Raw genomic sequence first — 16,720 nt, forward strand, 5'->3', positions numbered from 1 at the left:
GCACGGAAAAAAAAGACTCAGACTGAGTTTACACTGTCTGGTCGCTCAATAAATTGGACAATTAATTGATCATTAAACCAAAAATCTGCAGACAAATCTATCAGGAAAAAAGCCAAAGTTCACAACATGGCTTGAGCTGGTACTTGTTTTGTGCGACGTTCAGTCCAAAGATGAATTAAAGACAAAGAGAAGCAGAAAATCCTCACAAACGCAGAGCAATAACTAGAGCAAGTGATTGATGGATTATTAATGATTGGTTGTGTAAGCTGTAAGTTTTTCTTGGTGCTGGTGATTGTGGCTTGACAGAGGCTTCAGCCACTTATTCGTTGGCGCATACTGGTGGCGACGCTATACTGAGAAGTGATGAGACAACCTGCGGCTAGTTGGTTAGCATGCTTTAACTTAGCAAAATATATATAATAGAGACAAAGGTTAAAATGAACATTGCTTTCCACCTCTGGAAACAGCTGCAAGAATGAAGTTGATGCTGACGTTACAACGTTTTTTTCTTCTGCACTGGTTGGTAATGCTAATGTTAGCTACGTATCAATAGGAAAACATGCAAAAACCTCCTTTAAAGTAGCTGCAGATGATGTTTCTGTGGATCAACTAATTGATCAAATGATCGTTTCAACTCCTTGTTGTAATTATAAAACCACACATCAAGTGTAACAGTCTGAGGAACTTTACTTGAGCGGCGCTGGCGCTGAATTTACTCACGACGAAATGTGGAAAATTCCCGCTGTCGCTTTGTGTGAAACAGCTGCAAAAGTTTAAAACTGCTCAACTTGTGAATCAGAGGGATGTTATTACTGCGTTTTTTTTTTCTCTTTTTCTTATTTTATTGTGTATGACATCTCACAGCAATAAGCCTGCCCCCCCTTACCCAACAAAAACATGGGTCTTCAAAGAGTTTCTCGGTTCAATCCGGGTCAGTAGTGCAGAAAAAAAAAAGGGGGGTAACGGTCTCCCCCTCTTGGTTAACCACCACCACCAGTGCATCAGCCTTCCATGACTGCATGACGGACGCCAAAATAGTCTTTTAAAAGGGATGAGGTCATGAACGCAGCAGTGGAACAAACCACCTCACCATCCCAGCAAAATGCGAGATGTCAGAGACGTCGCTGCAGATGCTGCTGCCGGCGTCCGGAGCAGGAGATCAACGACAGAGGAGAGAAAAAGAAAAGAAAAGAAAAGAAATGAAAAAGTCTTTTCATGCACAGAAAGAGAGAGAGAAAGAGATGAGGCATCTGGCAGAGAAATTCCAGAAGCTGCAAAATACCAGAGGCCTGGAGGAGAAAGGGGAAGTGTTTCTGTGCATGTAGGCTATGCCCTCCTTAAAATTCCCAGAGGGGGTGGACAGAGGGAGAGATAACGCAGTATAAACAAGACAAGAGAATGAGCAGAAAACGCCTGCAGAGAGACGGGAAGAGGAGAAATAAAAACAAAAAGAACAGAAAAGAGAGAAGTTCATAAACTGAGCTCAGACACATGGGATTGGAAAGGGTGAATTGTCCCAGTCCCACACACACACACACACACACACATGTGAGGGCAATCATCATCGCACCACCACCTCCACACACACACTCTCTTTCATTCTTTCTGACACTTGTTGAGCGCTCACGTACCCAGAGATGCAGTCATGATGATGGGATAACCCCGGATTCAGCCAGTTTCCTGTTGTTTACCCCCCGAGTTTTTTAAAGGACCACGTCTCGTCTTCACCTTCCTGCTCCTTCCTTCAGTCTCTGTCTGCTGCTGCTGCTGAATCAAACTCTCACTGCTACTACCACGACCTCCTCCTCCTCCTCCTCCTCCCCTCTCTCTTTCACTCCTGTCTGCAGAGAGCAATCTGACTCCCGACTCGCTGAAGCCTTTCCTTGTTCTTTTTTCTTCTTATTCTCTTCTCTTTCAGGGGGTAGTTGGTTTCGCCGCCGTGCCCGAGTCCCTTCGTCCACCAGATGGAAAAATGAGCTTCCCCCCCCGGTCCTGGTTCATTCGCTCCTGGCTTGTTGTGACACCGCTCGACTTCTGGGTTTGTATGGAGGGAGGGACAGAGAGAGGGAGGGAGAGGGAGAGAGAGGAGAGGTAGAGAATTCCTGCCCCCTCCCTCCCTCCCTCCCTCTCTCCCTCCCTCCCCTCCATCCTTGCCGACATCCCCTCCCCTCCTCTTCCTCTCGCTGACCACTGAGCATTGTTCCTGCCGGGGCCACGGCGAGCACTTTCCCCCAATCAGAGTGGGATTCCAGCGGGGTCAGAGGTCACATGTGGCCTTTTATGGACCAGAGAGAGACGAAGAGGAGGAGGTGGTGGTTGGCAGTCGGAGTGAGTGTATGGGGGGTTGATCTGGGGGGGTTTCTATGGCCTCTCTGTCAGGGCATGTGTGTCCACTCCCACCATCTGCTCGCCACAAACGCAGGGACAAAGGCATGCAGACGCACAGCGGCTGTGTCTCCTGACATGTGTCTAATCTTAGCGCATCGTAAATTACACCATAAAGCTCTTGATTGAATTGTGTTGCGTTTACTTTGTTTCAGTTGGAAGTGTGTCGCTGCTGCTGCTGCTGCTTCTGCTGCTGCTGCTGTCTGAGTCTTATTTTAACCTCAGTGTCACAGGAAGTCACCTACGCTCCGTCCATCTGCGCTCTGCTTGTTTTTCAGTTTTTTCTATTTGAGAATAAACCTCCGCTTCACATTTCACATCAGAATATGACGGTGGTGTTTATTTTATCTAATGAACTGTTCCTTTAAAAGAGCTGCCACAGGATCGTGTCTTTAAACTGCATGAACATCAAAAGTTCATCCATGTGTGTGTTTCATTCACAATTTTAAAGGCTCAGTTGAAAAAAACCTAAATGAAATTCATGAACAGATGAAAAATGCTCACAGTGTTTTAATGATCCGATGAGAGCTGTAAATAAATACTGATCAGAGATTAATGGGTCAACTCTCCTTTAGTGTTAGTGATTAATAACTGATAAGGATTGAAATCAAAAGAGCAATAAGAACGATAATAGAGCCCTTACTGATAAACAAACCAACTTTGAATCCAGACCCCTAAAAACAAGTGACTAATCGTGACAAGTTATTTATTAGTGCAATAATGCTACTACATTGTACTGTGATTCATAATCTATTATCATCTTCACTTTCTCAGCACTTTGATTTTCATTTTTCATATTGAAACATGTTAAATAATTTAAATGACATAAAATAAAAATGTTTTTATACGTAAAAAAAAAAAATTGCCAGTTTATTTGATTAGAATTAAAAACAGACCAGTTTTCTGACGTCAGAGATGCAAGAAAACAGACATAACTTTGTATTTAACAGCTGTCAATCAAATTCTTCTCAATTCTCTCAATTAGTTTAATTGATGATGATTAGACACCAGCATGCTCAGGTTCAACAATGGCACTTGAAACTCTTAAGATCCATCGTCCTCCTCTCATTCATCACAGACAACCGACCTCATCTTCTGAAGGAGCGCCCTCTCACCCCCCCTGACCCCCCCCCCCCCCTCTCCCTGTACTTTCCCCTGACCTTTGACCCCTGAGCCTCAGACAGTCGAGTGTTTGTCTGAGCGACCATCCACCCCTCAGCTCATAACAACATGGACATTCCTCTGGCTGAAACCTGCTTCCGCTGGGCCGAGGGCTTCTGTATATATCTCTGTTTATTTTCATTTGGCCACAGAAAGAAGAAATGCGATTACATAACATGTCAGAGCTGCCGTGCGTGGCTTCTTGCGCCGTCACGAGGGGCCAGCGGAGACAGCGGCGGGGTTCATCCTCGGGCTGCGCTGATGCACTGTGACCAATCTGGGATGTAAAGAATCTCATTACTCTGTCACTATTAAAGCTTTTAGAGTATGATGTGTTCAAGTTCTGTTTTTCCACTAATTTCTTTCGCTTATTAGGTCCACGAAAGAGTCAAAAATACAAATATGTCACAAGATATTTCTCAGATGTTTGTCACGCAACAGCTCTAAAACATTTTGTGCATGTGATGTATTAATGTTTGACAGCCATGTACTGACTTTAAATTGAAATTCCGTCTCCATGTCTTGGTTTAAATCATTATAAATTTGTTTGATAGTTTCTACTTACTGAAATTTTGTTACTGAAACGACACCGGTGTTTAAAAGTGTGTAAAATACCTATATTACTTATAAATGTTCCATTAAGACCATCTTTCCAAGTGCTATCATGCTTCTTAACAACACATCCTGTGCAATAATATCAAAGTATGATCATATTTATTGATCTGCACTGCTGGCATCCTTCTCCTTTTTTTATTTCTTGTAGCGTTTAACTATATAAATAACTAAAATCACAATGGATTCTGATTCATAAATATTTTCTTGTTGCTTGTGATGATGAACCTCAATAAAATTATTAACTTATTAGCATTTAGCTGCTGGTGGAGACCAAAAACAGAGATAAAAGAGAAGAGAAACTGCACTTAGATAAAATCAGATGGTTTGAAATAAAGCTATGATCACAAATGTTGCGTGTGTTTGCAGGATTTGTACGAAGGAAAATAATCTAATAAATTCACCTCTTACAGGCACATATAGATTTTTCATTACATGTTGTTATTGAAATCTACATTTACATAATAAAAACACTTTTTTGTGTCTGTAGCTCTTCCACACAAACACCGGCCCATGCCTCACGCTGCAGTCCCAGCATTCCCAGTGTGATCGGCCCAGTGATAACGCTGTGGGAACTCCGCTGTGACTGGCTGCTGCCCTCGGTAATCGCCCCACACACTCCAGTAGCCTCAGGTCAGTGTGTGATTACATTAATGACTGTAAACATGAAATAAAAATAATTTAAATGGGGGAATCTGACTGCTCTGCCCCGACATGGCCAATTACTTCCCAGACTGTCGTCTACCTCTAACGTGGGAAACAGGAAACTGTTGTCTGTTGTTCGCCCCTCTAACGGCAGCGAGGCTGCACATATTGTCTGTCCTTTGTTAATTCTTCTGTCCATCCAGCAGAGAGAAAGAATCAGGTGTTTTTTCTGCACACACATAATAATCACCCTTTCATCAGTTCTTGCTCCATCCTGCCGACACTCTGCTCCCACAAACATGTTTATAATAAACACACAGAGCTGCCCTTTAAAAGTCTGCAGCACTCAGGGAATGCCATCATAAATATCACCTGAGTTTAGACTTAGGGAAATTTAAGCATCCAGTAGCAGCAAGGACAAACAACTTGAATATAGAGGACATAAGTTAAAAAAAATATATACTACATCCAATGTTATATATACAATACTAAATACTTTGTTCTGTTAAGAAATGTTCAGCTATTTATATTTTCTTATTATCTACAACTTTTGTTTTGCCATTAAATCTTACTCTCAATTTGTTACAGTTGCGATTTTCATGAGAGTAAGTGTTTCAGTACAACCTCTGTCGTATTGCTTCCTTTTAAATTTTTGATCAATTATGAATTTTATTAAGGGTTTTTATTCAGTTTGATGTTAGATCTATTTTCTTTATATAAGATGTGAACTGAGCTTAACCATCTTTTTATTATAGATCTAATAAAGATCTCTCTCTATATATCTAATATAGATCTAAGTTTGATGCTGAACTTGCAGCATTTCTACTTTACCAGTAAATAAACAGTAGTTTTTCTCTGTCTGTGTCATTTGCTGCCATACTGTAATTACAGCCATGCAGATGAATGTTGGGATACCTCCGGCCTCGTCGTACCCACCCAGGAAAAGAACGGGACAACCTGTGACGATACTGATCTTCAAACGCAGCCTATAGGAAGGATGCAACCTGAGCAGCTACAGTGAAGGAAATACCACAACTCACACTTGAATGGAGTGGTAGCCTATTTCAATATTGTGAAAGGCCTGTTGCTGCTGCTGCTGCTGCTGCTGCTGCTGCTGCATTCATGTGCATTTATTGTGAAGTGCAGGCAGGAAGTGGCCTCTGGCAGTGGTAACTCCCACTCACAGCTACTAAAGTCTCCACTGGTACTGATGTACAGCCATAACTGACTGCAACACAGAGATGGTCGATGTTTATATCACTAGAATGACTTTACACTGCAGAAGTTGTTTAAGTTTACACACTGCAAAAACTCAAATATCTTACCAAGAATATTTGTCTTATTTCTAGTCAAAACAAATCTCATTATACTTAAAATAAGACTCATCACATAAAAAGTAGCTTGTTTTTAGACACTTCTTACTTATTTAAAGCATATTTTCACTTGAAATAAGTAGAAAAATCTGGACAGTGGAGCAAGTTTTCTTCCTTATTACAAGCACAAAAATCTTGCTTTCACTGGCAGATTGTTCCACTTATTTCAAGTGGAAATTAGTTTGAAACAAGTGAAAATTATCTAAAAACAAGTTCATTTTTAGGTGATGAGTCTTATTTTAAGTGGAAAGAGATTAGTTTTGACGAGAAATGAGACATTTTGACAAGAAATAAGACAAATATTCTTGGAAAGATTTTTAATTTTTGCAGTGCAGGTCGACAGTTAAACAATCTATTTCCAGCTGATGTATTTTCACAAAAAGTGTCACTGACGGCCGCTGAGATCTGATATTACGACTCCAGCTCCACCGCTACAATACAGTGGATTTCTGCTGCAGCTGTGGTGGTGGTGGACGTCTTCTTCTCCAGCAGGATGTCCAGTCAACAAAAGACCCTCCCGACCCCCCCACCCCCCCCTCGCCTGACCCCTCCCAGAACAGGACGTGAGTGGACATCCTGCCAGCAGTGGTCTCTTCCTCTGTTATAGCCTCGGCTATTATTAGCGGACAAACCAGCATCAGCTGTCCCACACGAGGCCTGATGAGAAATCCATCTAATTGCGTTTCTTTCTTTCTTTCTTTCTTTCTTTCTTTCTTTCTTTCTTTCTTTCTTTCTTTCTTTCTTTCTTTCTTTCTTTCTTTCTTGTTTTTGGTTTAATCTGTCCAACCACTCATTGCCTCAAACACAAAAGCTCAGGAACAAACCATCTGTGCCTCCGACCAGCCATGACCGACCGAAAACAGAGCCGTGCCCACATGTCCAGCCAATAGCAACAAAGTCCAGGCCAGGTGTGTACTGTACTGTATGTGTGGGTGTGTGGGTGTGTGTGTGCGTGTGTCAGAAGGACATTCCCGCCAGCTCTTGAACACTGTCCAGCCACAATCAGGAGGCTCAAGTGTTTCGGTCCAAACTTTTAGTGCTCTTGCCAGTCAGACAAACACACACACACACACACACACGCACACACTCATACACTTCTGGTGAAAGTTTACCTTGTGTCCAGCTGTGTTGCTCCCACTGTCCGACGCTCCTGAGCTGGGAAAACTCTGAGAAATGTTTCACTGGGGAAGAGAAGGAAGAAGACGCACGCTGATAAGATTTGGATTTCAACAGGGAGGGGTGACACACACACCCGGCCGCAGTGAGAAGAAGAAGAAGTGTGAAGTTTGGACATTATCTGTTACCGTAGGGCGTTGGTGGCGACACGGGGAAGGCCGGGGTCTGTGGGACGACGTCCGAGCTCTCCGTTTGTCCCTGATAACCCACGCTGATGGTTTTGTGGAGCTGCCGGTGCTTTGAGTAAAGAAAGGACAGAACAAAAGGAGTAAGAAGGGAGAAAAGTAAAAGTAAAGAACATGGTTTTCTTCTTTTCTCTAAGTGACAAGCCCACACACACACACACACACACTCACACACCAGCAGACATCAGTCTTGTGATCTGTGTGTGGCTACAGCCTGTGTTTTGGTGTAAACAGCCGGGGCCATTCATGCCACGCAGCCACGAGAACGAGTGCAGAGCAGAGAGAAAGAGAGAAAGAGAAAGAGAGAAAAAAAAGAAGAGAATCAGGGAGAAAGGTAGAGAAGTGAAAAGATGTGGATGATAAAGTTACACAATAGCAAACTCAGCAGAGAGACGGTGATAACTCGGTGTTACACTCAGTTCAGGAACACAACATGAGTTGAATCAAAGGTCAGAGTCAGAGTTGAGTGGGTGGAGTCAATAAAACAGAGAGGAACTGATCTAATCTGATCAGATCTGCAGTCAAGATCAATAAAAGAGCATTTAACTAATCAAGGTGGTCAGCCCACAAACCATAAGACCCTGTAAAAGCAGATTCATATTATATAATGAATTTATGTTATGTTATGTTATGTTATGTTATGTTATGTTATGTTATGTTATGTTATGTTATGTTATACTACTATTATATTATATTATATACAGTATAGTTTTTGATGAAAACTGCAAATTCTTTAAAAAAAAAAGTATCATACTGTACATATTTAGAACCTTATTAATTTAAAGTGAATTATTTTTACAAGATTGAATGACCAATATTTTTGTGTGCATAAAAAATATCAGTCATATAAAATATGTGAATCCTTCTGAGTGTATTTATTAATTTTGAGACTGAGCTGACTCCATAAACTTCCTGCTTTATGAGCAAATAAACAAGTATATGTTGCTGTTTTTTAATTAAAAACTGTCAACGCACTGTGCACAGCTCTTACAATGAAATAAAGTTTTACCCATTTGAAATAAAGAAATATATTTGGTGGAATGAAACTGTGGCAGAGGACGTCAGTAGAGTAGCTGGTCCTCAGACGCATTTATGTTCACACTAAGTTACGTTGTGATCAGATGTCAGATTGACCCTGAATGCATCTCGGGTCTGTTCCCACCTGAGCTCACATCTGTCCGCCTGAGACCGATGGTCTGAGTTTCACCTGCACACACACACACACTTGACTGTTTGCACGATGAGAACTTGTTATGGTTCACATTCGGTGTGTTTTCATGCTTGTGTTTATTTGCTGTGCGATGTATCTACATTTGTTTTGGTTCTCTGGTGGGGCATGAAACATGGCTGCAGTCATAATACACAGTAGATGTAGATCTCCAGTCTCCTGACTCACTACAGCCTTAACTCCCGCTTTATCCATCTGTCTCGGATGGACATCCCACCTGAACCTGTAGCCAAGTGTGAAAATGAAAACTGATCTGAACTCTGAGGAGACGTCAACCTATTTGTGACTTCTGGGAAGCTAAAGTTAGCTAGACAGCTGTCTGGAGATAACAACAGGCTGGTGTCAACAAGCCTGAGCTGATGGATTCGTGTGTGGACTTTTTTTTTGCTCTGTCTGTGAAAAACTGGAATATTTTTTAAAGATATTTTTAGGACTTTGTTATGATAGAGTGAGCAGGAAAGTGAGCAGGAAAGTGCTGGGAGTCAGAGTCGAAAATGTGGTGCGCAGTATTTACAGTAAGTGTTAATCTGTGCACTATAGAGCTGAAATATCATGCACTGATGTCAGGAGCTGCACTTGAAAAGATCTGCATCATGAAAAGAGTCTTGCAGACTTCTGAGGTTTTTACTAAACTGTCTCACCTGGCACACAAAGTTGTGAAAAAAAAAATGTTTCAATCATGTTCTGGCCTTTGTGCATTTTTGCAGGAAATAAAAAAATATGATTTGTTCCCCAGGAAGTGCTGCATGGGTGGGAGTCATGGGCTGAGCATTGTCCCCTGGGATCTGGAGAGATGGAGAGGGAGAACCAGATGCCCAGAGGACCAGAGGGCCAAAGGACCAGAAGACTATTGGAGCAGAGGGCCAAAGTACTAGAGGACCAGAGGACCAGAAGACGATTGGACCAGAGGGCCAAAGTACTAGAGGACTAGAGGATCAGAGGACCAGAAGACTAGAGGATCAGAGGACTAGAGGACCAGAGGAACAGATGCCCAGAGGACCAGAGGGCCAAAGTACTAGAGGACCAGAGAACCAGAGGACCAGTGGACCAAAGTACTAGAGGACCAGAGAACCAGAGGATCAGAGGACCAGAGGACTAGAGGATCAGAGGAACAGATGACCAGAAGACCAGAGGACCAGTGGACCAGAGGACCAGAGGACCAGAAGACTAGAGGACCAGAGGACCAGAATACTATTGGACCAGTGGACCAAAGGACCAGAAGACTATTGGATCAGAGGACCAGAGGACCAGAGGACCAGTGGACCAGAAAACCAGAGGACTAGAGGACCAGAGGACTAGAGGACCAGAGGACCAGAAGACTAGAGGACCAGTGGACCAGAGGACCAGAAGACTATTGGATCAGAGGACCAGAGGACCAGAGGACCAGAGGACCAGAGGACCAGTGGACCAGTGGACCAGAAAACCAGAGGAATAGAGGACCAGTGGACCAAAGGATCAGAGGACCAGAAGACCAGAAAACCAGAGGCAGAGATGCAGACCAGGCCGCTCTGGTATTGACCCTATTTCACTTGACTTTTTCTTAATTGGTTGGATGATATTCCAGATTCTCCTTCATCTGAACTACTTGAGTCGAGGTTGTGAACAGGAAGCTGTGTTTTACCTGAGCAGGTGAGAAGGGAGGACTGTATCCCGGAGAGCCCCTGAGGGTCTGAGGTCCGACCCCGCCTCCTCTGCATCCTGGACTGTGCAGCGCGGCGTAGTCGGTCACATCGCTGACCTGCTTCTGCTGCTTCCACCCTGCTCCAGAGCCCAGAGATAAAGAAGAGAGGGGGGGGGGGGGGGGGGGGAGCGTGGGAGGCAGAGTGAGACAGTCAGACAGATTACCATCAGTCATCTAATCAGTCATATGTTCGTCTATGAAATTACATATCCACCAACAACAGTTATGTCTGCTCCCGTAAAGAACCATAACATTAGTGTGACTTCCTGTCTGGACCGTGTTCAGCGTTTTTAGTTTTATTTCGAAATCACCTGTTGATGATCATGTGATGTGTCCTTTTAATTACCTGTTGTGCTTAACTCCTTACATACAGTATAGCTGCCCTTTGTGTGTGTGTGCGTGCGTGTGTTTATGCCCAGAAATCATTGAACCCTGATGATTGACACGTTGTTATGACTTGATGCAATAAAAGGTGATGACAGTGATCGGCTGCTTTGTCGTGTTCGTGTCTGACAACTGACAAACGCCTCTAACTGTGCGTTTATCAGCTGCTGCCATCAAGAGGAGGGGGGAGGAGCCTGTGTGACTAAGCACGACCACGCCGTGACCAGATGGTGGAACATCTCCAGGTTTAAAAAAAAAAAAAAAAAAAACTAAACAAAAAAACATCTGTTCTAACAATTGGTCGTTTTCAGAAATGAGTCGATCATCGCCCCCCCCCCAGGGCTGAACAACACCCACCGACAGACGTCTGTACTCATGTTACACAAATGATGTAAAACAAACGACTTCTGACCGCTATGATGAGTTTTATTTATAAATATAAAACCAGTAAGACCAATAAGAAAAATCTTAGATTCATAATTTATAAATAACAGAACTTAAAGGGATAGTTCAACATTTTGGCAGATTGGCCCATTGCCATAATCCCTATAGTCATAGCAGTAGGTTCGTTACCTTTACAGTAATTGTCGGTGCAAGTTATTTTTAGAACGGCGGAGCGGAGCGGCGAGCTGCTCAGAGCTACGCTACGGAGGCTAATGGGATTTCTTGGTTTCCCTCATCAAACTCATCAAATTCACAATCCAACAACTCCACAACGCTCTGGTGGACAAGTTGTGACCTGCACATTCACCACGCTATGAGATAATAACAGAACGTTACCAGACAGAGTTGTTTTAGAGGTAAATTCATGCAAAACCGCTGATGCGCGTTCCCATCGGGGTCAGTTTTTCTGCAAGCAGTCTCTTAATTTGCCTCGAAAAAAACTCTGTCTTGTAATGTTCTGTTATTATCTCGTAGCGTAGCTCTGAGCAGCTCGCAGCTCTGCTCCGCCGTTCTAAAAATAGCTTGCATTGACAATTAAAGGTAACACCTACTCCTAAAACTATAGGGATTATGGCAATGGGCCAATTTACCAAAATGTTGAACTATCCCTTTAAAGACTCATTATCAGGATTGATTTGTTCACTATTAGAAATATCAGTAAAAGCAGAAAAGCGTGTGTGACAGCAGAGAGGTGTTTCATTTACTGCAGGCAGTTAACAATAAAATAAAAACCTGCAATAAAGAGGCAGGAGCTGTTGTTGGACTTGTTTGCACTGTGTTTGGAGTGATGTCATATTAGATCATCTCTAAGTGCAGCCCCAAACGGCTGCTTGTATTTGATTGACGGAGAGGGGGCGGGGCTAATCTGGGGGGCTCACTTCATGAGTAAATATCTGGCGAAGGCAGAGTCAGTCCAGAGGCAGCTGTAGTAGGTGGGAAAATAAGCAGCCAACAGTCTGATTCAAAATGACCTCATATTATTAAACTGTACTGAGGCATTTTACTGTTGTAGCTGCAGAGGATCTACTGCAGATCGACGTGTTGATCTTGGGTAAAGAAAAAAATGCAAAAATATGAAAAATATGGTTTGATTTTCATCTTTTCTGGAAACAAGTTGTGTCCTGAAGTTTCTTTTTAATTCTTTATCTTTGATCTGATGCTGTGTTCAGAGATGATATAAGAAAAAAAAGGACAACATCTGGTGCACAGTGATGTTGTTTACAAGAAGCCAGCAACTGAACACCACTTCTCTCTTTGTTTCAAAGAAGAACAACTAAATGAATAAGTGTAAAACTGCTCACAACAATCTAGTTTGTTATCAGGAGCCGATCACGATGATGACATGTTGACTTTTACCTCACACACCCTCACGCACACGTGGATTTGAGCTGATCTTTACCCCCACAGCCACAGCACTGCAGCCTGGAAACACCAGAAACACACCACAACACAGAGACACAGAGACCAGCAGCAGCAGCAGCAGCAGCAGCAGCAGCAGCAGCGACGGGTGACGTGTGTGTGTCATGATGGAGATTAACCGTATATGGGCCTCGCTCGCGCTCGATTGTGGACGTCAAAACCCCCTAAAACGGCGACGAGGAGCAGAGAGTGTGAGCTCAGCTTTGACTGTGAGCATCCATCATCTCCACATCACATGAAACTTTACCCCACACACACTGAAGGAGGAGGAGAGCACTGGGTCGAGGATCACTTGATACCTCACTGTACTGGAGAGACGCTCCTCTCAATTCCGGGCAAATTCAACCCAGGGCTGTATTTTCCTAACATTTTAGGTCTAAAAGAAGGAATCTGAAGATTTTCAGTTTAATTGCTCCTGTTTTGCGGTAGTTGTGTCTGTCCCCGCATCGCCCGCTGCCTAGGCTGTTTACATCCCTCAAAGCCGCAATTTTTTTTCGAAGAAAAGAAAAAAAACAAAAAAAGAAATCTGGCCAAAAAGGAAAAAAAGATATGACAAAAAAAAAAAATCCAGTGGAAAAAAAAATTCTGACATGTTTGTAAAAATAGATTCAAAGTCTCGCGGAGTCTCGCACGAGACCCAAGTTGACGCGCTCGGTGTGTTCAGGTGCAGTCGGAAGCTCCCGTTTGTGTCATAAACACAGGAATATCAACTCTTGACTTGCTTCAAGTAAAAAAACTTCTCGGTGCATGTTTGAGGAGCCATCTGACGCTGTCTGTGGAAAAAAATGCAGCTTTGAGGGATGTAAACAGCCTAAAGCTGCGTTCACACCGGACCTTTTGTTTTTCTCGCTGATGACGAGTTTACATGTTAAGTCAATGCAAACGAGCGATTGAGCGTTTAATCGCTCAGGCAAAAAATCCCTGGGGCTCCGAGTGACAGCAACCCAGCAAATCGCTCTGTCGCTCGAGATTAGAAATCCCAACTCTCTGGCCGTCAGTCGCTTGTGGCTCAGCGTTGATTGGCTGCCGTAATCCCGGTGGTGCCGGTGTAAACAGAGACACATGGCAGTAGGCATGACACCATCAAAGCGAAAATGCGAGTCGATGCGAGCGACAGTGACAAAAATAAAAGGTCCGGTGTGAACGCACCTTAAGCAGCGGAACTTCCAGACACAACTACCGCAAAACAGGAGCAATTGAGCAACTGGAAATCTTCAGATTCCTTCTTTTAGACCTGAAATGTTAGGAAAATACAGCCCCGAGTTGAATTTGCCCGGAATTGTCCTTTAAGAAGAATACAGCTCTGAGATGATGAGAGGGAGAAAGAGAGAGAGGGGGGGGAAACACATGATGCAAACACACAGGAGAGCAAAGTGTTGTTTGAACTTCAAAAGCATTCCTGCTCACTGACAACGTCCTGCCTCAAAACAACCCTTTACCCCCCCCCCCCACCTTTTTGAAAAAACACATGTTGCAAACACGGAGACAGTGAGCGGTTGAAATATTAGAGTTACCGCTCCTCCAAACTAAACGTGCCCTTCGGGAAACGTCGGGGGCCTCCAGCTCCCTGACACACTCGTTGACCTACATACACACAAACACACATGTTCCATTTCCTGTGCTCAGTTTCCACAGTTTAACTCAACAGCCCTGGTGTTGACCCGACGGTGTGCACAAAAAACACGGGGTGAGGGGTTAACGGCGGCAGTGATGTAAGCCCAGCAGGCAGCAGCGTGGCACACATGGGTCAACGAGAACCACAGAGCAGCAGAGACCCCGACACACATGATTCAGGTGCTGTCGCGGCCTCTCGACGTGTCAGTCAGCTCCCACGGCGAGGGAACAGCTGGAGAGGTGGGGAGGCGATGATGTCACGCGTGCACCTACGACCCTGCAGAGGGACAGAGGTTGCGGTAGAAATGCGCCTCTTTCCTCCTCCAGGCTCTGTCCCCCAGAGAGAGAGGGGGATAAATCTGTCACGAGTGTCAGTGGAGTGAAGAGGAGGCAAGAGACACCAGGTCATGGAGACAGACAAAATCAAACTGTCTCCTACAGTAGAAATGTTTTGATTAGCATTCACGCAGTTCCTTTAAACGCCCCGCGCTGTTCACTTTGAGACGACCCAGAGTTTAAATCAGTGAAATCTGTGACCTGTCTGAATCCGATGTTGCAGATTTTCAACATTACACTGCAAAAACTCAAAATCTTACCAAGAATATTTGTCTTATTTCTAGTCAAAACAAATCTCATTATATGTAAAATAAGACTCATCACATTAAAAAGTAGCTTGTTTTTAGATACTTTTTACTTCTTTCAAGCATATTTTCACTTGGAATAAGTAGAAAAATCTGATAGTGGAGCAAGTTTTTCTTTCTTATTACAAGCACAAAAATCTTGCTTTCACTGGCAGATTGTTCCACTTATTTCAAGTGAAAACACGTTTAAAACAAATGAAAATTATCTAAAAACAAGTTCGTTTTTAGGTGATGAGTCTTATTTTAAGTGAAAAGAGATTAGTTTTGACTAGAAATTAGACATTTTGAGACAAATATTCTTGGAAAGATTTTGAGTTTTTGCAGTGTAGTTTGGTCGACTCGACAGTGAAGCCAGAAGTATCGAGAGGATACGTTAGTTGGTGGAGCATGAAAACCGTCTCCATTGTGTTTGTTATATGAGTGTGTTTTTTAAGCCTAATGCAGTGAGGCATTTGTTTTCTGGACAATATTTGTCACTGTTTTTGGTTCAAGATTCAAGATTCATGACACTTTATTATCACTGCACTGATAAAAAAAAAAGATTTATCTATTATTTACAATAACTTTTATTTACAATAACTTTTGTTTTATATTGTGGACAGATTTATGCCAATCTAAATTTCATTGTGTAGTTCATCAGTGCCGTGACAATATTCATTATAACGCATGAATACTCATTAATATGTAGTTTATAAATACAGTTAGTGCTTATCAATGATGAGTAAAACATTTTGAACTGCAAACTATGAGTATTCGTGTGTTATAAATGATGAATTCAGTATTTAATGCTTAATAGTGTGTACTTATGATAAAGTGTTACCAAGTTCCTTAAAATAATCATAATATATAATAAATAATCCTTATCTTAAAAAAAATGAGAATAAGATAATAATAAAAATAGAGAGAATATTGCACTTGCACTGTTCTGCATAATAAAGTTACACTGCAGAAAGCTGCATATTTAGGCCAATTCAATACTAAACAGAAAAAAAATGCCATTAGTTTGTGTTTTGTCTACAGACACTTCTGTGATTTCTCGCCGCTGTTTTTATACAACTGAACCGCAGCAGCAAAGACGTTGTGTAGGAAACAGCAGGAGGAGGCGATCATCGGGGCGGATCATGAGATGATGAGTGTACTGTAAATCTGCACGACTGACTGTCTGTCACACCAGAGACCAGATTCACGTCCAGCATCCTGTCTGTAACGAGGTTTAGGCTATTAAAGAATTAACCTAATTTCTAGCAGACGTGGTGACATCATCAATCTGACACGTTCAGATCCAAGAAGCTCCCTGGTTTGTTTTACTCACTCACTGCAACTCAAGAAAACACAAACACACACAAAGTCGGAAAACATCCTCAGTCATCAGTTTGACTCTATTGTGTTTTTTGTTTTGTTTTTGGCTTTCCTCCATCTGGAGCTCAGGTCCGTCTTTCTCTTATGTAACTCCTCTCCTCTGTCTCTGTATATTTCCATTCAAAATAAAGCGGAGTGGAGGGTAAACACGAGGCGGTGCGGAGAGGGCAGAGGTCCTGATTTTACACTGCTTGCACAGCAGGAATATCCACTACCCGTTTAATCAAACGCTTCCACCCTCTGGGAAAACACCCCGCACACGAACACACACACACACACACACACACACACACACACACACACCCTCAGTCACAAACACCGATGAATTCCCCACCGAGTTTCTGCTGGAGATTTCCACAATCAGGTCACGGTTATAAATGCTCCGTCTGTGTGTTTGACGTCTATAACAAGCT

The 16,720-nt window shown here is 42.9% G+C and overlaps 1 protein-coding gene across 1 annotated transcript in view; it reads right to left on the reverse strand.

The window, feature by feature from the left end:
* The window catches only part of LOC310984526 (tensin-3-like), a 56,331-nt gene that overhangs the window by 16,182 nt on the left and 23,429 nt on the right, over positions 1-16,720 (reverse strand). Inside the window, exons 15-17 of the mRNA XM_083969746.1 lie at positions 10,387-10,523; positions 7,481-7,589; positions 7,289-7,357 (exon numbers count right to left, since the gene is read on the reverse strand). Coding sequence (XP_083825872.1) covers positions 7,289-7,357; positions 7,481-7,589; positions 10,387-10,523 — 315 coding nt within the window. The remainder of the gene's footprint in view (positions 1-7,288; positions 7,358-7,480; positions 7,590-10,386; positions 10,524-16,720) is intronic.

The sequence above is a fragment of the Trachurus trachurus genome (genome assembly GCF_905171665.1).
Source record: "Trachurus trachurus genome assembly, chromosome: 4".
In the NCBI taxonomy this organism is placed as follows: Eukaryota; Metazoa; Chordata; class Actinopteri; order Carangiformes; family Carangidae; genus Trachurus; species Trachurus trachurus.